Source organism: Catharus ustulatus, chromosome 4 (genome assembly GCF_009819885.2).
Source record: "Catharus ustulatus isolate bCatUst1 chromosome 4, bCatUst1.pri.v2, whole genome shotgun sequence".
In the NCBI taxonomy this organism is placed as follows: Eukaryota; Metazoa; Chordata; class Aves; order Passeriformes; family Turdidae; genus Catharus; species Catharus ustulatus.
Window position 1 is genome coordinate 58,845,905 of NC_046224.1, and position 21,160 is coordinate 58,867,064.

The window sequence follows — 21,160 nt, forward strand, 5'->3', positions numbered from 1 at the left end:
CAAACAGCTATGAAAGAATACAAAAGCCACATTAAAACAGCACAGTGTCCTCAGAACTTGTCCTGCCAAGCATGGACTTGCTCACAAGTCTCCCTTTCCCAAAGAGACCTTAGTGCTGAATTATTTCACTCAGTTCAAGGCATTATATCTATATATATACAATATACAGATACACACACACACATATCTAATAAAAGAATAAAAGACTAGACTAAAAGACAGACCCTTGCTCAGGGTTGGAGGTTTGGGATAGGAATAATGAATCTTTGTCTTTTGTATCCTAAGCTATTAGTTATTTCAGAGAGCTATTTCTTTTATCTTTCTTCTGGACTACATAAAGCTTTCAAATAGAAATCTAGCCAGAAGAAGTAATTACTGTAAAGTATTTTGTTTTCATTAAATGGTAATTTTCAAAAGGGAGAAAGAATTGTTGCTAAAGATGTTATCAAACTTTTGGTGACTGAAATTCTTACTGCAAAACAAAGGACTCTTTATTAAACTACTTTTCACTTTAAAAAAAAAGGTGAGGAATCTGTGCTGCATTTTTAGATAAAGAATTATTAAAAATTAACAGAAGATTTTTTTTTCTGTTGCCAGTTTTCAAAGATGCAGTTTCTACTGCAAATGTGACTTTTTAAACAGGCCAGAAAACCAAAATCCTGACTACAGGTGGACCGAATTTTTCTTGCCCCAACTAATATTACTGAGGTTTCAAATATAGACTCAATCCAAATAAGGATAGCACTGGAACTTCAAAAAAGACAGCCAGCATAACATGGTCATCAGAAAAAACAGCTGAAGTTTGAAGGACTGCAGAGGAGGTGCCCTGATAAATACAGAAATCACCACACAATTTAGTATTCTATGGTATTTCTTTCTCCAATTCTATTCAAAAATTAATTTTGCACAAATGGCGTTTATCAGACAGCTATTTATCATAACCAATTGTCCAATTATTAAAGCATTTATCTGGGATGTGATCCCCTATTCGAGTTCATTGTCTGCCAACAGCCATCTCAAGTACTTACAGCTCTCATGACCTTGGATGTCACCAAAAATACTGAGGTCTTTAAAGGGATTTTCAGAGGTAAGTAATCCTCTCTCTTTCAAAATATCTATACTTCTGCACTGATAACAGAGACAGAATAAAAAGTCAAGATAACAATGGTAGGGCCAGCACTTCTTAAAGAAGTTGGTCATTGTCACTGCCACTGACTTAACCCACACATCTTTGCTTCAGCCTCCACTGCTACAGGCAGCATCAAAATACCCACCACTTTTGTAAATGCTTTTAACTGATGAACAGAAATGTCAAATTTCAATTTACAAGTACAACGTTGCTTTTTAACTTGAGGTCACCTCTAAACCCTGTACATCAGTTGCACAACCCAGGATGACACATGCTATCACTTCCCTGTAAACAGAAAGCTCCTGATTGCATTGAAAGCAAAGCTTTCCACTCCCGCCCTGAAGTGATGATGGAAAAGTTACAGAAAGTTCTGATTCACCTCAATAATGAGACGTAGCATCTGGTCTCATTGCATATTCATTAAGCCCATTTGAGCCAGATTTTTCATTTCTAGATGTAAAGGCTTTGGGAATAACTGGATATTAATTTGTTTCCAACTGAGCAGCAGCAAAGGCAATATTGGAATGCTGCTCATACTAATGAGAAGGTGCTGCCATCTCTTGCTCGCACAGTTTAGCAAAGGGAAATAGGATGGTCCACCTCAATGTAGTTGCATTCTTTTCTCCTTTAATATCTTCATGATTAATTTTTTTCCCTCTTCCTCAGATGGGAAAGAAAACAGAAGGAAACACTTTTTCTCAGCTGATGCCTCCTGCTAAAGGACTGTCTTTCATGTTTCTTAAGGAAAGTTCATCATTCAGTCATCAGTAACATCACATCATCTGTTAGAGTCACATCTTACTTTCTCATGTACCAGCAAGGCAGTAATCTTATAATTGATTTTTTTCTTCATTCTTGCAGGGGCAGCCTTGGTATTAATAACCCTACTGCTGGGGTTTTAAAAGAACCCACAGAACCTGAAAAAATTCCCCCAGAAATTCAAGCAGAAAAAAATTAAGAGAGGGGATTCAGCTCTCTACAAAATAAACCAACCACCTTTCCATGCCCTAAACATCTACATGGATATGTTCTATCCAATCACTGCATCTTGTGAGTAGTAATGCATTTTCCATACCATACTTACTGTTAAAATTGCCATCAAATGCATGTTGGGGATCTGAGCCCCCTAGAGATTAAAGGTCAGTTTTTCAACTGTATTTAGCACTCAGTGACACAGACTAAGATTTAAAATATTTTCAAGTACTAGAAAGAGAATGCAGGTATAACAATTCCATTACCACTCATGACCTTCAAACCATAAGCTGCAGAGATTTTCTCCAAATGAAGGTGCCCAAATCCTTTAATGGACTGACACCATTCACTTACCCAAGAACATGGAAATTCTGTTGTAAAGAAAAATGCTGAACCTGGATCTGCCAGGATCTAGCAGGAAGGAGTAGAAATTAGGATTTAATGGCTCCCAGACACTAAGTTAACCTTCTAGACCCTCAGATCTAAAGTATATAGTCAGAGGAGACCAGCAAAATTAGTCTTTATCCCATTGAAGCTGTACAACACCTTTATGCAATAAAGGAAAGAGGGCTTTGGACGTGAGAATCTGGCCTCATATTTACACAGGCCAGGCCACACAGAAAACTGAAAAACAAACGTTAGATTTCACAAGTGTAAGATATATTTTCTCTCTGTGCCTCTGCAGACAGTGTGAGGTGAGAAACCCACCACTGTGAGGAGTTTAATCACTTGGCCAAAGACCATGGGATTGCCAGGTCCCTGCACCTACCGTCCCATCCCCACCACATGCAAGGATCCTCAGGTTTGGCACTTTTCTGTACAGCTCCAGCCTGCCCAGGGAGGGAAAGGGGAAAAAAAGAGGAGAAAAATTTAAGAACAGTAATGCAGACATTTTTCACGCATTTTGCTGTGTGACAGTTTAACCACCACTTACTGCATTTTCAAATGTTCATTACTAAGAATATGAGTGGACGTGGAAATGCAAAACCACTAGGATGTGAAATGGGGCCTTCCTCCATGTTAGGCAGCACCTCCTGACAAGTGTTTGATCAGTTTACCATCTTCCCAGATTTTCATATTCCCCCTAGGGAGGTCAAAATCTTTCATTTTTCTCTTACCCTAAAGCAAACAAATTTAAACACTGAGCTTTTAAAACAGTATTTAATGTTCTTCCTCATGACTTGTTGAGCTATTATTTCTCAGTCTTGACAGCTTCTTCAACTAGTGTATTTTAACACCACAGAAGGCAAGAATATGTAATAGAGTTCTTTCTCTGAATATGTGATCTAAATATCAACAGGAGAGACCAAAAAAAGCACCCATTGAAGTCTTGCTCCTTCAGTTGCACCCTTCAGAAAGCCATAATGAAATATTTTCTGATGAGGGGGGATCATTTGCATGTAGAGAGCTGAGTGACCAGAGGACCTCTTTTTTCCCCATTGCACAGCTCTGAAAAATGCATGTCAAACTTAGTTTCTAAACATCAAAAGAGAACAGCAGTGTAGGTGTTTCTGCAGGAAAATAAAAATCTTGGGTGCCTTGAATAGGAAACACTTGGACTATTCTTCTACAGGCAAATATTTGATTTTCCATTATTGCTGTAAAATATTTACAGTAATAATATTTACAAAAACATACAAAACAAATTTATAAAATGTGAAAGTTCTGAACAGATGGTTAAGTAAAGCCAGAATCCCCATGTCCAATACCACAAAAGGATGGTTTCTTTGCCCTTGGCAGCAAGAATCAGCCCTTTAAAGAGAGGTAGTCCCTCCCTTGGAAGAGACTTGCACTTCAATTATTGTCTGGCTAAGCTAAATTAGTTACTCAGTGGGCAGGGACAGTTGCACAGTGCTGTCATGTGGTAGCCTGCAGCCACCTCTCCCCACAGCAATGCTCTTTCATTAGGGAATGGTCAGGCACTGGGATCCTCAGGGAGCCTTGGAGCTGCCTGGACATGGCTCTGTCTGTTCATGGGGGCACCTCCTGACCTCTTCTCACCAATACCCCCACTGAAGCCCTTCCCCTTGCTACCAAAACCTCACACAGTCACTAATCCAGCCCAGCTAGATCTTTTCCTGTGTTCCTGGCCAGACCAAAGCAGGGTGCACAGCAAGGAAGGCTCCAGTACTTACGCATCTCTTGGCCCGTCCTGAGAGAGATCAAACACCTGGCGTGGGTTCAAATACCACATAAACATTTGGAGAACCTTGGTGCCCTGGCAAGAGAGACAAATCAAAGGAAGGAAAGTTATGGGCACTTTAATTATTATTGGAAATAATAGTGTGCAGTATTCACTACATTTGAACTGGTTTTCTTTTTTTTCTGTACTTTATAAAGCAAACATAAAACAAGAAGACAAACTAGAAAGTGGCATAGCAAATGACTGCTCTGTAGAATAGCAATCCAGGACGAGGTGCACATGCAGGCATATAGACAGTTTCAACAGCACAGATCACTAATGGTCCATAAGAACAGGTATTTGGGGTCAGACCAAAGGTTCGTCTCCCACAGCAACCTGTTCTCCTGCTCCTTACCACCTGCAACAAGAAGAAACCTCTGTTATCCCACCTCACCCTCAGCTACCTGTGACAACAAGAAGTTGAATGAGATCGTAGCCAAAGTCTCCATCACACTGGACAGTGTGCTCCCCAGTATGGCAGCAAGCAGTGGCAGTGCTCTGGCCTCGACCATCACCACCATGATCATTCATAATTGCAACCATGGGGTACAGCTGCCCCAAAGGTCCCTCACTCAGTGCAGTGTGGCCAGCCCATCACCTAAAGGTATAATTTCTGTTTTCTCAAACTCTGGGGTTCATATCCTCATGCAAATTCCTTCCTTCATGTTCTGCCCAGACATGGAGTGACAGGATCTCTTACTAGCAACAGAGAACTAAAAACTCTGTGAGTTGAGCATCTACTCTAATTCAAGAATGCCTTTCAGACATGGCCTGAGGGTACACATCAGGAATTTTCCATAGCTCTTCCTTCCTAGGGATGGTTCTTCAGACTGACATCTTCCCTGAAATGAAGAACCAAGAATAGCAATCCTAATACCTGGGTAAAGGTATAAGAAGAGAGAAAATAACTGTGATTTTTGCCATAAGTATTCTTCCAGTCTCAGCTGTGTACAGTTCATAGAATGCTCGAAGCAGAGGGAGGTACAGGATTTCACAGTTTTCACTTCCAAATATCTCCTCCAGCCTGTATAAATGTTTAGCATCCACAACATCCTATTGCAAGAAGTTTTCACTGAACTACAGACTGAGAAGAACCAGTTTTTTTCTTTTGTTTTGAATCAGGTCTAAACAGTTTCATTTGATATTTTCCCTAATTCTAACAGAGGAGAAAATGAGCAGTGCTGTGCTACTCTCCATGCTCTATAAGCCTCTGCTGTATCTTACACCAATCTTTTCTATTACAAAGCCTTGTTTATCAAAAGGCACTCAGATTCTTTAATATTCAAAAAGTGGTAAAACCAGGAAAATATTCACTTGGGTAAGTATTCATTCCAAGAATCCTAAGGAAGAAGTCTGCTGCATTTTAGTCACTGAAACTTGGTCTCTGTGGTACAGCACAAGACCACTAATGATTTGTTTTAGATGCCATAGGAATATGTCATTTCACATTCAGTAATTTCAGCAGCCTTTAATTTCAGCAGGCTTTCCTAGCAAAGCTAAACCACTTTTTAGATAAAGGTAATTCTAAAACTTCAGTGGAAACCTAAATTTTCTGTGGAAAGACAAAATCTGAAAACCCCCAAACTTTTCCATTCCTTTCAAGAATCTGAAGATGGGAATGCAACCACTCAAATATCCACTCCAGTCATCCAAACCTAGTGAAGTAGAAAGGCTATTCCACAGAAAGGACCTCTTCTGAGCAAGGTCTTCAGGCTTCTTCAGGCACAGAGTCCTTTCTATCTGACTGGCCAAGAAATAGTGTCATTTGCAGAAACTTTGCAGTTAAACTTAACTTATGGAGTCCAGACCCAGCTGGTACTCTTACCTGATTCCCTCCACTTTTTGGATTGACAAAAACCAGCAGTGGCTTCATGAGTGGAGAGGAGATAGGCTTTATCACAAAAGGCCGGCCCTTGTTATCCTGAAAAACCGAAGCAAGAAACAGCTTTAGTACAAGTTAGTAAACACAGAAGACCCAATCTAGTTCCAGTTTCCAGTACCTCTTGTACCGGAAACAGTACAGCCATGTCAATGTGCACCCTGCTGAAAGTAATTTATTCAGCTGAGAAAACAAAATAAAATAAGAGGTGGAAAATACCATTTCAGGGTAGCACACAATTGTCTCAAAATTCTTTCAAGATTATTTTTGACCCTATTCCCTGCAATTATTCACACAACACCAATAACGTATCAGATACAGTGTTATCTCTAATATAATCCAAAGGAAAACAGAATGAGATAAGCGATTTATTCCATTAATTCAATCTAACAGACAAGCTGCATAAGCACTTATTTGCAGATAATCTGCTCTAAAATTCTTGGTCTTCTAGCCTTCCCACCTTTGAACAAATGCCACAAATACAACATGGCACATCAATGACAAAACTATTTGCCTCCCTATTCCCTAGCCCCTGTAGGACACCCACGAGATCAGTAATGAGAGTACTGTCCTGGGCTCTAACAGACACAGATTCCACTTTCTGGTCTGCAACTCTCCCACCATACAGGAAAGGACTTGAAACAGAAAGTCCAGGACATGCAGGCTCCACCTCTCCCATGAGGTTGTTTGTCTATGTAATTAACCCACTAGGAAGGATCCAGAAGCAAGGTCTTCTATAAGACACATGTTAAATCAAACCAATAGATCAATAATCTGCATTTTCTTTCTATGGTCCAATTTTGATATTAGATCCCCTGAAGAAGACATCCTAAAATGGATCGCATCTGGACCACAGCCTTGCATCAGGGCTCTCACCATGGGTGTCATAACCCAGGTTTCACACCCCTGTTTTGCTTAGTGGAAAGAAAGAGTGTGAGCTGAATCTCTTACATCCCAAGGGAACACTCTTTCATTAGGGTGCTGTTCCTCCAATAGTCTGATATGTTGTTTCTTGAAAAAAATCAACTCAGGAAATAAAACTTTTCATACAAGTTTTATCTCTCCTAACAACAAATTCAATATAATGGAATTTCCCAAGGGAAAAATACATTAAACGCTTCAGAGAAAAAAAAAAAAAAAAAAGGTTAAAAAAAGCCTAAAAACTTTTAAGTCTGTGTTTAGAAATTTAAACAAAAGGAGTATGATTTCCAAAGCACTTGACTACCTACTTCATTTCCTCTTTTGCTGGCTTTTCTTTTAAAGGACGTTCTCTTCTTTCGCCTTGTTGAAGTCTTTAAGGAGTTCTACATCCAAAGAAAAAAGAATACATGAAAAGCAAAACAAAATTTAGAAGACAGGCCCAGACAGAGTCCCTTTATGAAGCTCTTCCATGCATGTCCACTCGGAGAATGATAAGAGTATCTGGCACATGCTCGAGATTTAAATTACATGCGCTGCATGCTTTACACTTCCACACCACCGTTTATGGAGAAAGCCACACACTGAGACCAGACTGGTGCTTTGGAACTGGAAACTTTCCCACGCTGTGAGGGGGGAAAAAAGATCAGATGCTCCCATAGACTCACATAACACCACATGTTGTACCTGCCAACCCTCCCAATAGGGGTAGGAGACGCCCGTTTCCCCTTCGGGGCTCCAGTCTCCTGCCCAATCAGGCTCGTCTCCTGGTATGGAGACCACCTGCATAAAGATGTAATAAAAAAACATGATAAATAAGATATTTTTCATGTTTTTTTGTTTGTTTGTTTGCTTGCTTTTTTTTTTTTCCTTTTAAATGAAAGAAAGCAACAAGTTTTAGCTCTGGCAACCACTATGACTCAACATAACACAGGCCACCATGGCATATGATGCTGCACTGTAGAGTCAGTTCCAGCCTACCAAGAAGCTGTGTAATCATCTGCTATGGAACAAACTGAATTGTTAATTTTTAAGGATTTAAGTAAAGAAGGTGTCCATGGGTGATTTTTTGTGTTTTTAAATGACAATATCACTTAACTACATAGGAAAAAAAAATGTACAAGTGCTTGTATTTTTGCAGAACCTATTAAAATAGAACTTATGTCAAGGTCATTCTCCAGGCAGAAGACAGTCTGCTCAGTGTTACTGAGCAAAAAGGTGTTCTGGTGTGATAAGAACAGTCCAAAAGAGGGGCATTTTATTATATTTTTAATGTATTTTAATTCACTAATTGAAGTTATACCTGCAGGAAACCCTAATAAAGCTTTCCATAATTGAAATTTTGTCTTTTGGGAAATAGTCCAAATGTTTTTGCAGTATTTCAACTTCTAGTCTAGCCATCACCAGGAAATAAAGTAGCATGAAGAATGAGAAGAAAGTTCTTTTTTTTTTCTTGGATATGAGAGAGAAAGCAAGACTCACTCAGCTCATCTGAAAGTTCATTTCTGTCCTGACCTAGTGGTACATCAGAAGTGTGCCACTAATGAAAGTCAACAAGCAGAGATCATAAAATCTGTAAAAAGTTATATTTGTTCTTAATCCTGCTCACTATCCAGCATTAACAGGAATAGCTACTGTTTTGCTTAGTACACATCAACCCCTATTGGAATTTCAGGACTTGAGTGTGACACACCAGAAACACAAGTTAATGCTTCCACATACCTGAGAAGAAAAACTAACGGCTATCTAGCTGAAATACCTAAAGGCATTGTTCTCTATCACAATAGACCAAGAGAAGACTGCCATGGAGCACAAGGTCCCAAGCTCTCAGCATTCCTGGAGAAGGAAATAATCATGCCTTATTGCTTACTGAAAATACAGAAGACAAGACAGCTCTGTAGAACAGTTTCAGGAATTTGTCCTTTTACACCACAGTATGAGAAACCACCTAAAGAAGCATTTGTATTCTTCCCTGCTCTGACACAAAGGGATCCTGAAAGCATGATAAACCATAATGACTGCACTGGTACCAAGTGCATCAGCAATCCCATCTGCATGGTCGTGCATTGCCCTACTTCAGTAGTCATATTGACTGCAGGCAAAAGTCTTGATACCAGCAGAAGGGCCGCCTCCCATGGAGGCCCAGTTCCTCAGGCATTCTCTGAAGGATTCTCCCTGGATTGGGGCAAAAACAGAGTTGAGAGAGAGGAGATCTTGTCTATCCACACTCTTGTTAGCAGTGTGCTGAAAGCTCACAAGCATACCAAGGGTAAAGACAGTTCAGTAAAACCTCGACTAATTATAAAAGAATAATTTAAAGAATATTTAAATGTAGTTGTTATTAAATTCCACTGTAATGTACCTAACAGTGGTGTGGGAAATTGCATAAAGCTATATTAAAGAAACAGTGTAAGGCTAAGCCTCCATTTATAATTATAACCATTTTCATTCCCATACTCAAAAAGGCACTAAATGCTGCATCTCAACAATGTTATTTCACCTCTTTTTTTAAATCTTTTTAAACATGCCTACACCTATAGTGGGCATGTTTAACAGAACCTAAAGCTTTGCTACAGTAATTGCAACCACCTGTCCGTAGCAGATGAACCGCAAAAAGCTGCTTAAACGCACTCAGGGATTTTTTGCAAACATGCAGAAAAGTAACAGCCAAAGAGTATCAGCAGTCTTTGCACACCCAAGTGAATAAATGGATACATAATACCTTGTTCACAGAGCAAGGTAATGAGTATTTCGTAAACATATAATGTCATTCAGCAAGGAGCCTGATAGCAAAGCATACCTTTAAATGGGCACCATAGGTAAATCCTAACTTGCCTCTAGAGAGGAAACCCTCTCCTTTGTGGATGTCAGTTTGTCCATCTTCAAAAAGAGATTTTTCACATTATTGAATGGTCAGTATAACTCTCAGAAAGGTTAGATAGATAAACAGAAGAATTGGAGTCCTTCTTGGATGCTGTTGGATGGTGTGAAGGCCACGGGCTACCTCAGACAAATCCAATGAAACCTTTCAACCTTTTCCTTTACAACATGTCATCCCGAGTTTTCAAAGGCTTTTAGCACACTGATTTTAAAATTGTTTGAACGATGAACAGCATCATAAAGGAAGGTCAGTTTTGACCATGTTCTGGTTGTTCACTGACCACTATTGGACAAGTCAGTTGCACTCAGCGATTGAGGAAATAAAGAAATAAGCCAGAAACAGAACTAGAACTAGCTCACAGTCCTCAGAGGAGAAGTTTATTCACCTTGAACAGAAAAACCTTGGAATATTACGGTTTACTGCATTTGTCTTCTCAAACAGAAGACAAAGTAAAAGTAAATCCATAACTCAGATCCTCCTTATCATCTACTTTTCTCCCACAACACAAGCAAGTCCATTGCCAGAGCTAACACCACTTTGGCTGCCAAACCTCACCTATAACAAAGTACCACCAGTCAACAAGGGTGACCTACTTCACAAACTAGGAGATGGAATTTCTTTGAAGTCCAGGAAAAAAGACCTGAAATCAAAGCACTGCTAACAATACAGAAATGCTGGAAATCAGTAGAAAAGTTACAGAAGTGGCTCACATTACAGATAACATGGAAGGGGTATTAGAAGTTTTCCATTCATGTAAAGATGTTATTACACACAGGGCTACCACCAATTCCAAAACTGTTTGAACCATTCTGAATATTCTTCATCTTGCAATCAGTTGCTTACAAGAAGGAAAAGTTCCCCATTTAGACCATAGGTTGTCAGCATAAATTTGTTCTTAACCAATTACACCATGATGCTTCACTAGCACAACACTGTTGGTAACAAGATACAGAGTGCAGGTTTTGTGCAAGCCCAATATTTGAAAGGTGGTCACCCACGTTGTACAAAATAAGTATGGTAAACCATTTTTGTGGCAATCAAGAAATAAAAAAAATCATAAAACAGGGCAAGGTTTTGCTACAAAATGCCATCTTATTTACTTAAAAGAAACCACAAACAAACAGGATGCAGGCACCACTAAAATCAATTTTATATGAGCAGGGAATTCAGTTCAGGAGTTGTCTGTGACCAATGTAAGTAGTTAATTAGAGCTGAGGAAATATTTTATACCCATAATCTTCTAGCCATATTTATTCTGACTGTGGAATATGTGGAAGACAGATTGTTGGTTACACATTCATTTTTTTAATGTGAAATTACAACAATTTGTAAATATTGTGTTTGAACTCTCTGGATCAAGTGATGTGAAAATTTCATAGTGTCTGCCAAATATTTCTGTAAGGTGAAGAGGGTCATAATACATAGAAGCAGAGCTGGCCAGAAACAGCAGAAGAGGGAAAATATTTCCTAAGAAAACAATAAATAAGAAAACAAGACTTCTGCCAAAAAACTGAAAGTACATCCAAAAGATGCATCACTATTTTCTAAATAATAAGGACATATTTCCCATAACTCCAATGGGTGCTATTAAGAGTTTCATGGAAATGCACCCATTGTCTGTATTAAATACAATTTTGATCTATTTAATGCTTTATCTACTCAAAATAAGGTTTTGCATGCTACTGACCATGAATTTCAAGGACTAGAGATGTGATAGCAAGATAATAATGAAGTCCTTTCTCTGCGCTCATGGCTCAGGCACACAAAACTAACATAATATTTTCTTTTAGTTTAATATTTTAAGCCTTTATTTGAAAGATATTTTTTCCATAAATTATAATTACCTGGATTGGATTTATTTTTTAATTTGAAGTTTTAAAAAAATGGATAAGACAGCAAATTCTCTGCAAATATTATAAGGAAGGTACTCTGCTTTGGGCAAAAGCCAAGTCAAAAGAAAATTATATATGAGGGGTTTTTTGGATTTTATTTCTTTGTTTGGGATTTTTTGGGGGTTTTTTTTCCTCTTTTACTGAAAATTAAATTAAATTTAAATTAAAAGGGTTGAATAAAAGCTTCTTTTAGTAAGGTCAAACATGTATACATCTGTCAAACACCACACAGTTGCTGAAAATTAGCCAAGGATATTAAGTCCCTGCCAAGAACTCAAACATTCCTCAACAAAAGAGAAAAAGTATTTCTCTGGAGGAGTCTGAGTAAAGCAGAGAAAGAAGAGCATGGGGAAAATCTACAAATGGCAAAAAACCTCTTCTTGTCAGAATGGAGGTTGCTAGGTGTCTTGCTCTGCTCTTTCTTGACCTAAAGAGAGATAGAGACCTCTTTGGTTGACTTTTTGGTTACTCTATCCATATATTTCCCCTTCCCTCTGCCCCTTGTCTTTACCGGCTTCCTACTCATGCCCAAATCTGTCGCATCCCTAAACTGGAACTAAAGACAGCATCAAAATTTAGACCTCAGGTTTTTTTTTGGTTTCATGGACTACTTTTGTATTAGTGCCTTTGCTACAGCCTGAACTTCTGAGCTTCTTCTTGAGTACCAGGAGGCAGAGTCAAAAAGACCAGGTAACTTCCCAAGAATGGACTGAAATAAAGAATGTTACTCTGAAATAAAAATTTAACCAGCATTTCTGACTCCCTGATATGTTCACTGTTTGTTTCTTTCAGTTCAACTTGAGTAAAAACAGACTTTCAAAGAAAAATATACTCTTGCATGGTGTGAACCCCCTTTTAATTTTTGGCCAGCTCTCTTTAGGATATCTTTTCTCCCTGTTGTGTTCAGCAGTGAATTACCCTCTCCAAGACCCGCTACATCCATCACAAAAGCTTTGAGGTCCGAGGTTGTTATGTGTAGCTCAATGAGCATGTGGGTTTGCTGTCGACTGTGCAGGACCTGATTCTTTCCATGTCCACTACAGGCAAATTCAGAGGGATGCCAGTCCAGGCACAGCCAATTCTTACTGCACTTCAAGTCAATGTTTGTGGCATTTTTCCCTATATTTGCTCAGCTCTATTTAATGAAGCATGCTTGACTGCCTACCTCACAGGGGATGTCTTGCAGTATGCTTGCTGAACTCACAGCTACAGGAACAACTCTGAGCTGAATTAGATCAGTCATGTTTATTGCTAATCATCGCAAACGGGGACATTTACTGAAGGACTTAATGGAGGGGAAAGAGGATACAGGTTCATAACAACCATGGATGTATGCTGGGTTTCAGGGATAGAGACAGAGTTGAACAAGCATGCCTTGGTGAAGGAGGACCAAGCAGAGAAGCCAGGCTGGCCCTGCACAGCCAGACCGGCCCTGCACAGCCAGACCGCTTCAGAAACAGACATCAGCATGCAGTTACCTGAGGTTTCTTCACCTTAATGATCCAGGTGGGAGGCACAATGACAGCAGCATGAGCCCCCAGGGAACATGGCTCCTCAATGTGATGCAGCATGAAACAGGTGACTTTGTTATGAAACTGGAAGAGAGGGAAAGAGTAGAGTCAAGAAAGAGGACAAGAAAGACAAATGGGAAGCCTGGAGAAGAAGAGGGTGATGGTATGAAAACTGGAGCAATATTCCCAACTCCACCATCTTCAAGTCCTTCAAAGCATGGAGATTCAGGACATGTTAGTAAAGATTATCTTCCTAAGTCATGTCTTCTTAGAAAAAAAAAAAAAAAAAAAATTAAAAAAAAAACAAAAAAACAAAACAAAAACCAAAAGCGTCCAACCAACAAACCAAAAAAACCCCACAACCCCGCAATTACTCCCCGCAGTCTCCTGAAGTATTTTCCACTTACCGCCAGCTTGCACCAGGAACAACTGATGGCCACAATCTCTTTACTATGGAAGGAGAATTTCTGCTGAAAGCCCTATAATAACCAGGGGGAAAAAAGGATTAAATTTGTCTTGACTATAAGAAATTATATAATATATAATTCATATACTATATATATATAATATATATAATATGTATTATAATATATATAGTATATAATTTATATATTCTAATATACTATAAGAAATTATATACCAACCAGATGCATACACTGGGCAAGAAGATCTTTGAGGGATAAAACAATTACAGGAGGTAACAGAGAAGGTTCTTCCACTGGGGTATATTCACACAATTATTTTAAAAAGATTTCTGCAAAACTTTATGCTGTTTCTTAAATTTTTTTCCTATTAAAAATAATGAAAGAAATAGAGAAGAAATGCCTATTTTATTTTTTAATGGAGTCTACAGTCCTGAAAATTTCAGATTTTCTATTGAACAAAGTGTTCTGTCATTGTAGCCTTGTTTATTGTAAATATAAGCAAGATTTTTTTTTTTTTAATTGACTGAACAAAATTACAGTAGTTTCACGAATACAAGCCGCACGGATTATAAGCCGCACCCCCGGTGCCTCGACAATGTTGCTGTCTTTGTCAATAGATAAGCCGCACCCCGAATATTAGCCGCACTTTCGTTCGTAGCGAGAATCCGTGCGCAGCTTTCACAAATTGGCCAATTAGTAACAGGATCGCGGCATAGCGGGCTTTACTGGCTCGGGGCGGGGCCAGGCAGACTCGGCCCGCTCATGGTTGCCGACGGGGCCGGGTGGCCCAGCTCAGCGCCACGGCTCGGCGGGGCTGGCCGGGTGGTACTGCCGCCGCCGCCGGGCTCGCTGGCCCCCCTCTCCCGTCAGCACCGCCCCGCTGCCGCGTTCGCTAGCCCTGCCGGCGGGCTCGCCGGCCGCACCGCGTTCGCTAGCCCCGCCGCCGGGCTCGCCGGCCGCGCCGCGCCGCATTCGCTAGCCCCGCCGCCGGGCTCGCCGGCCGCCCCCTCCCGTCTGCACCGCCGCCGCGTTTCCTCGCCCTGGCCAGCACTGCAGACCCCCGCACCGCCGGGCTCCCCCACCCTGCTGGCCCCGATTCTGCTGGGCTTTCCCCGCTGCCAGGCAGCCCCACCCGCCGGCCTTCCCGCTTCTGCCATGCTCCCCTGCACTGCTAGCCCCAGTTCTCCCGGGCTCCCCCGCCCTGCTGGCTCAGGCTCTGCCGCCCCCCTGCCCCGCCCTGCTGGCTCAGGCTCTGCCGCCCGCCCCCCACACTGCTGGCCCCGCCTCTGCCAGGCTTTCCCACCTCTGCCGGGGCCGGCCGGGCTCCAGCTTGGCTTGGGGCTGCCGCGGGCTCTCACTTCCGTGTTGGCAGCTTTTAGAATTTTGTTAATGTATTAGCCGCCCCGGAATATTGGCCGCACTTGCGGGTTTCCACCAAAATTTTGGTCAAATTGGTGCGGCTTGTATTCGTGAAATTACTGTAACTACAATGTCTCTCTGGGAATGTTCTGACAGGGAAATCAAGTAATAAAGTTTATTGTTTTATTGAACTGACTCCGATTAAAATCTTTCCAGTAAGTTCCAAAAAAACCAGTATGGTCTGATGCAGATCACAAAATTAAAATAAAATATTTCTTTACAATTCTAAAGATAGAAAAGCCCACCCCAACCAGAAAATGCAGCTTTATTCTCCTAGAGAGGTACTTCTTTCTATAGAATGCAATATGACTTTACTGGAAAAGATAATTGGGTCATAGATATTCTTCTGCCTCTAACACAGGCAACAAATACTAAGATACAGTCTGCAATTTTGAGCTGAGTTAAAGTTTATTTTAGTCAGAGAAAAAAATTTATTTGGGTGGATGTCTGGAGAGATGGAAAGTCCACAATTTCAGTGAACAGTTTGTCACAGCTGCCTTTACTACTTAGAGTTCAGATTTGCAGATGGTTGGATCCTTTATTCATAATGTCCCATCAATCCTCTCTACCTGTGTCAGTAGCCTATTACCTCCCAGAATTTCCCAATTCAATCTCATTACCAAGTGATGAATTTGCAAGCCAGTTTTCATTTCAACAAGCTGAGTAATACCTCAAGCTCCTACACGCTGGACAATGATCAAGACTCAATGCAAAAAATAAAGTTATAAACTGATTCAGTAACATCTAACAGGTTCATTGCCTCACTGTGTCTGTTATTGAAATCCTTCTTATCCTGCAGGACAGATGAGCCTATTAGTGCTCAGTGAAATGACAAAGTCAAGCACACACCAAGGAGGAGAATTAAATAAACAACCAAAAAATAGCATGATGAGATCCCTTGCTCTTCCTAAGTAAGAGATTGAGCTACAATCTGTCTAAACAGATTGGTCAAGGACAATTGTATTGATGCTCAAAAGGCAAGGAGGTTCTATCTGCCTGCCCAGAATGCAGAAGTACATCCTGCAGCTTCATCTATCCCCAGCAAGTACTCAAACCAGTTTGCCACATGGACTTCATCACCAAGACCGACTCCTGAAAAGGCTTGTGTCACCTCTGGCTAGATTTTTGGGGTTTGGCTTCAATCCTTCCCTTAATGCCTCAGAGTTTATATTCAGAGAAATTCAAGGAGTACACTCCTCATAATGATGGTGATTTGGCATATTCAGGTTTAGCAATAGAGAGTAGTGAAGTGGCTTAACAAAGACAAGCTGGCCAGACACTTCTGGCTGGGCACGTCTTGTCTGCCATTCAATGTGGGCATAAGAATATCAGCCAAGGCTGCCCAGGGGAACATACCCAGCACAGGCTTTGATATGATACCTAGTAAGTACTCTCATTGCAAAACCAACTCCAAATGCCTGTAGGGGAGATCCAGGTCAGGAAGGCAGAGAAGGATGGTAAAGTCATATCCTAAGAATGCTGTGTGCAAACTGCCTTGCTACACCATTTCCATGGTACCTGCTATAAAAGGGCATCACATTTTTATTGCATGTCCTATTGAAGCTGGCAGCTGACAATCTGCATGAGTATCCAGATACAAATCTCATTTTCTTCTGACTGAAGTTCTGTGCCATGGAGACGAGACATGGACTTTCTTACTCGTTGTAAAGAGGGAAGCAAACTATAATATAGTGCTAGAGAAAGGAAATTCAATCCCTGTTAATTTCATTTTTGTCTATCTCTCAATATATTTCAGGGGTTCATAACAGTAGGGAAGAAAGACCTTCAGTTGCTAAAGTACCTCTTTCCCCTTTTTATACCTGTTTAGAAATAAACTTTTACAATCCATGAAGCAGAGGAAACATGAAGCAGTCACACAAATCAAAGAGGCTGTTGGGACAGAAAGAAAGCAATAGTCTGTCTTTTAGGAGCCTAGAAAACAGGCCATCAAAATTTTGGCATGGAGGACAGCACTGCAAGAACATAATATTAGCAATTAAAAGGAGCCACAGCTTTCCTCCTCCTCATTTTCAGCAGCCAGTATTCCACAACCTCCCAGGACAAATGATGTGCTCATTCCTGCAGATACAGCTGTCTTTCTCTTCCCACGCGGGAATCAGGACTGTAATGATCAACATTTCAGGCTTGTCATTAGCTATTAAAAGAGGCCAAATGTTTGTGACAGAAAAAATTTCAGTGACTAGAAGGACCCACCGGCTACCCTGAACTCCCCTAGTGCCCTGTGTTGTGCTTGTGCTGTGCTGGAAATCTTACCTTTCCACACTGCTTACATTTGCCCTCCTGCCTCCGTCGGTGCACCCAGTGATGCCGCACAAAGTTCTGCAAACAAGGACAAAAAGATGTGTTACAGGAAGCACTGGCACCTTGCACTCAATGGTACCATCTATGTGCAATTTGTTAACAGACACCAAAGAAAAAGCCCCTTCAGCCAACAGTAATTCCTGGAGCAAAATGTGCAGCAGGCACTGCAGGAAACCTCAAAAGCCACCAAAAGTGTAGGAGGAATAAGCACAAGGTGGTGTTTTCTTCAGCCTCACTGAAATAAGGCCAGAACTACTTCCTCAGTATTCAGGTTTTTTAATGTTTGATTTTATGTTTGAGATACTTCTAGAGGGGAAAAAAAAATTAAGAGAGAATAAGTGAAAGAGAGGAAAATAGTTTTTTTTAAAATAAAAGTACTAGCTTAAAGACCAGGAAGGAAAAAAAATGCTACCAAAGAAAAAAAAAAAAGAATAACTTAATGAATAGGCAAAAGACAACAGAAAGGTGAAATGGTTTCTCTCAGTGCAAACAATAGAGTGCTTCAGCTAGAATTCATTTTACATTTATTCTGGAGAGGGGAACATGTTTCACTGGGAACCAATTCTCTGTCTAAGATAGCAACAGCACACCATGGGGATCAACACACATGTCAAACGAAAAGTGATCATTATTTGTCCATTACTTACTTCTCTTGGAGATCTGGAGCCTCCTTCTCTGAAAGTCGGTTTGCAGCGAAAATTAATCTGGCATTGAAATAAAACCGTTAGAACTAAAAGCAAGTTGAAAGAAAACTTATTCTAATATTTTAATCTAAGCTTGACTTCCAAAGTATATATTATCTATTAAAATATTAGCTTCACTAGGTTAAAAAAACCATAATTTACCTATATGCCAGAAAAATCTCTCTTCATATCCCATATTAATTCTCCTTGCTAGACCTCTACCGCCATCTTCACTAAGGTTATTGTTGCCTACTCAGTTCAAATATTTAAACTGCTTTTTCCTTCTCTTATGTTTTTCCGAAGATCATTTACAAACAAATGCACACTTCAGCTTAGGTCTCAAAAGTCAGCAGGTGCTGGCAATATCACTCTGTAAGACCTTTGTGCACAACTTATCTTTATGTCTTCCTAAACAAAATCTGTGGAGGAACTGCCACTTACATAAAGAACCATGGAAATTCTCACAGATTTCTACCTCTTCCTTAGATAAGGATATTTGCATCCACCTCCCCAACCTCAAATCATTTGGGGAGCATTGTATTGCCTCATACAGTGGTGTTACCACTCCAAAGAGGAGAGCAGGAGCTCTCATAAGTGGAAAGCATTTAGAGGAAGGTGAAGAGAAAAAAAAAAAGGTATTTAATAAACAAGAAGGCAGTCCTATGAGGAAAAAGAAAAAGTTTTGAGAAAAGAAAAACTATAGAAATAAGAATAGAGGGATGTGGACACTAAAAAAGATACTGAAGTAAGAATGCGGTGGCTTGCAAAAGAGTGTAGACAGGCCTGCAAAAAATCTAAAAGATATGTAAAGTAAGGATGCCCTAAATGAAATCAATTCAAGTTTGAGTTGACTATCCTTCAAAGAATTAAACATTTGAAGACAATGCACAGCTATGCTTTTGTTAAAAAGGTAGAATGATCAAATTTAAATATAACCCTCCTCAAATAAATAAGTTCTTCCCTCATTTTATATTTGCCTTCAAAATGATAACTCTAGGGAGAAAATAAAAATAATAATTAAGGGTACACACCTAAAAAAAGAAGTAAACAAAATACCTACTACATATAAAGAAATAAAAGGCACTGTAATATCAGTCTTCTGCCATTGTTCTTCGCCCGGAATTGCAATTTGTTGTTTTATTGCTCAGTCATGGCAGGCTGGAAAGATTCAGCTTATCTTTATTTTGCTTAAAATGTCTGTCTTTGCAGAGAGGGCCAAGCAGAAGACTTATGTACTGGTTTTAAACTTTATAGACTTTATAACAGCCCTTTACCAAGAGGTGGATTTCATGGTCTCCAAAACAGCAATAGAGAAACTGGGTTGTATCTAAAGGAGACTCAGGGGTGACCTTATCACTCTCTACAGCTCCCTGAAAGGTGGCTGTGCTCAGGTGGGGTTGGTCTCTTTTTCCAGGCAGCACTGACAGAATGAGAGGACACAGCCTTAAGCTGCGCCAGGGGAGATACAAGTTGGATATTAGGAACAAGTTTTTCACGGAAAGAGTGATAAAGTACTGGAATGGTCTGCCCAGGGAGGTGGTGGAGTCACCATCCCTGGATGTGGCATTGGTGCCGTGGTTTAGTCGAGGTGTTAGGGCATGGGTCGGACTCGATGATCTAGAAGGTCTCTTCCAACCTAGTCATTCTGTGAATTCTGTGAATTTTCTCTGGCTGGCAATATCACCAGCTTGCTGGAATATGGAAAGTCAGCACCGCTGGCAATGAAGGAAGTAATGAAAAATTCACTGGTAACATTTTGTGCTGAAAGCATGTGGTAATGTGAGTTTCACTGTGGATAAAAGCATTGGGGGTGGAAATGGTACCTCTCCAACTTGGTATTATGGCAATCACTGTGGGATTTGTCAACATGAGTCCAAATACTTGGAAAGGAAAAAGCCTTTTCCTTATAGGGTTGCTGTTATAAATTTGTTATGCATCAGCTTCTTTTATGAAGAACAACACTGCTAAACATATAGGAGTGAAAATGAAGCTCTAATGAAAGCAATAAGGAAATTCCCACACATATTTCCTTGCACATATCCCACCAGGAATGAAAAGGGTGGGGAGGGGATTTCTCTGGCACATTCCTAATTAGGTATAATGAAAAAAAATCTCTGAGGGGAAGATTGAAGTTAGTAATAGATATTCTGTAGGTGCTTGGGTGTGATGAAGGATCCTTGAAGGAAATGAGAAGCAGGACAGATGCTCACAGAAATAATAAAGGACAGGTTTGATGTCTTCCATTTTATAGACAAAAACTTGAATTCTGAAGTTTTGAAGAGAAAATAATATAGTCTAGTAAATACAGGGGGGAAAAGTTCACACTAGCATCTTGTGTTGCACTGCTCATAATAAGTATAGCTGTCATACAGTGAATTATGCTGCTTTAGCTGGGGAATTGTAAAAGGCCAATTTTGCACATAACCAGATACTCCATTTTCTAGCTTCAATTTTTAATCTAGAAGTAGAGGCAATTTATTTTTTAAACATTTAAAGTATGAAAGCATTCTGTAGCTTTTTTCTTTGTTTGGTTTTGGATTTTGTTGGCTCTGTGTTTTCTTACCATTGACAGGGTTCAAAAATATACTTTAAAAAAAAAAAAAAAAAGGTGAAATTTTAACCCAAGTTTTGTTCCCAAGTACATTGTCAAAACTGCTGTGAAAACGTCATTTGGCATAGAGTGTTGTCCAGGCTGAAACCTCACTAAAAGAACTAAAAGCATGTTGGCTACATCAGGCTCCAGAAGATGGCAATGTCTCACCTTCTCTAGCTGCTCCATGCACGTATTGTGGACCACGATCTTGCAGGCAGCACATTTCCTCCGCAGGGCTGACTTCTGCAACAGGAAAGGGACACGTGTGTGTGTGGAGGTGAGCTATTCCCGGGAGGAAAACAATGTCAGCTCCCTATGCAACATACTTGGGGTTTTTTCCCTCCTTTGGTGCTC

At 40.2% G+C, this 21,160-nt stretch overlaps 1 protein-coding gene across 5 annotated transcripts in view; it reads right to left on the minus strand.

The window, feature by feature from the left end:
* The window catches only part of LOC116995671 (diacylglycerol kinase iota), a 117,849-nt gene that overhangs the window by 85,207 nt on the left and 11,482 nt on the right, over positions 1-21,160 (minus strand). For 2 of the 5 annotated variants that reach the window (XM_042779216.1, XM_033058551.1), the window contains exons 3-12: positions 20,975-21,049; positions 18,178-18,234; positions 17,483-17,548; positions 13,772-13,843; positions 13,332-13,448; positions 7,768-7,863; positions 7,392-7,466; positions 6,109-6,204; positions 4,237-4,319; positions 2,871-2,931 (exon numbers count right to left, since the gene is read on the minus strand). In XM_042779216.1, the coding sequence (XP_042635150.1) occupies positions 2,871-2,931; positions 4,237-4,319; positions 6,109-6,204; positions 7,392-7,466; positions 7,768-7,863; positions 13,332-13,448; positions 13,772-13,843; positions 17,483-17,548; positions 18,178-18,234; positions 20,975-20,992 (741 nt within the window). In that variant the 5' untranslated portion in view covers positions 20,993-21,049. The remainder of the gene's footprint in view (positions 1-2,870; positions 2,932-4,236; positions 4,320-6,108; positions 6,205-7,391; positions 7,467-7,767; positions 7,864-13,331; positions 13,449-13,771; positions 13,844-17,482; positions 17,549-18,177; positions 18,235-20,974; positions 21,050-21,160) is intronic. The other 3 variants (XM_033058553.1, XM_033058552.1, XM_033058550.1) reach the window with 2 other exon arrangements.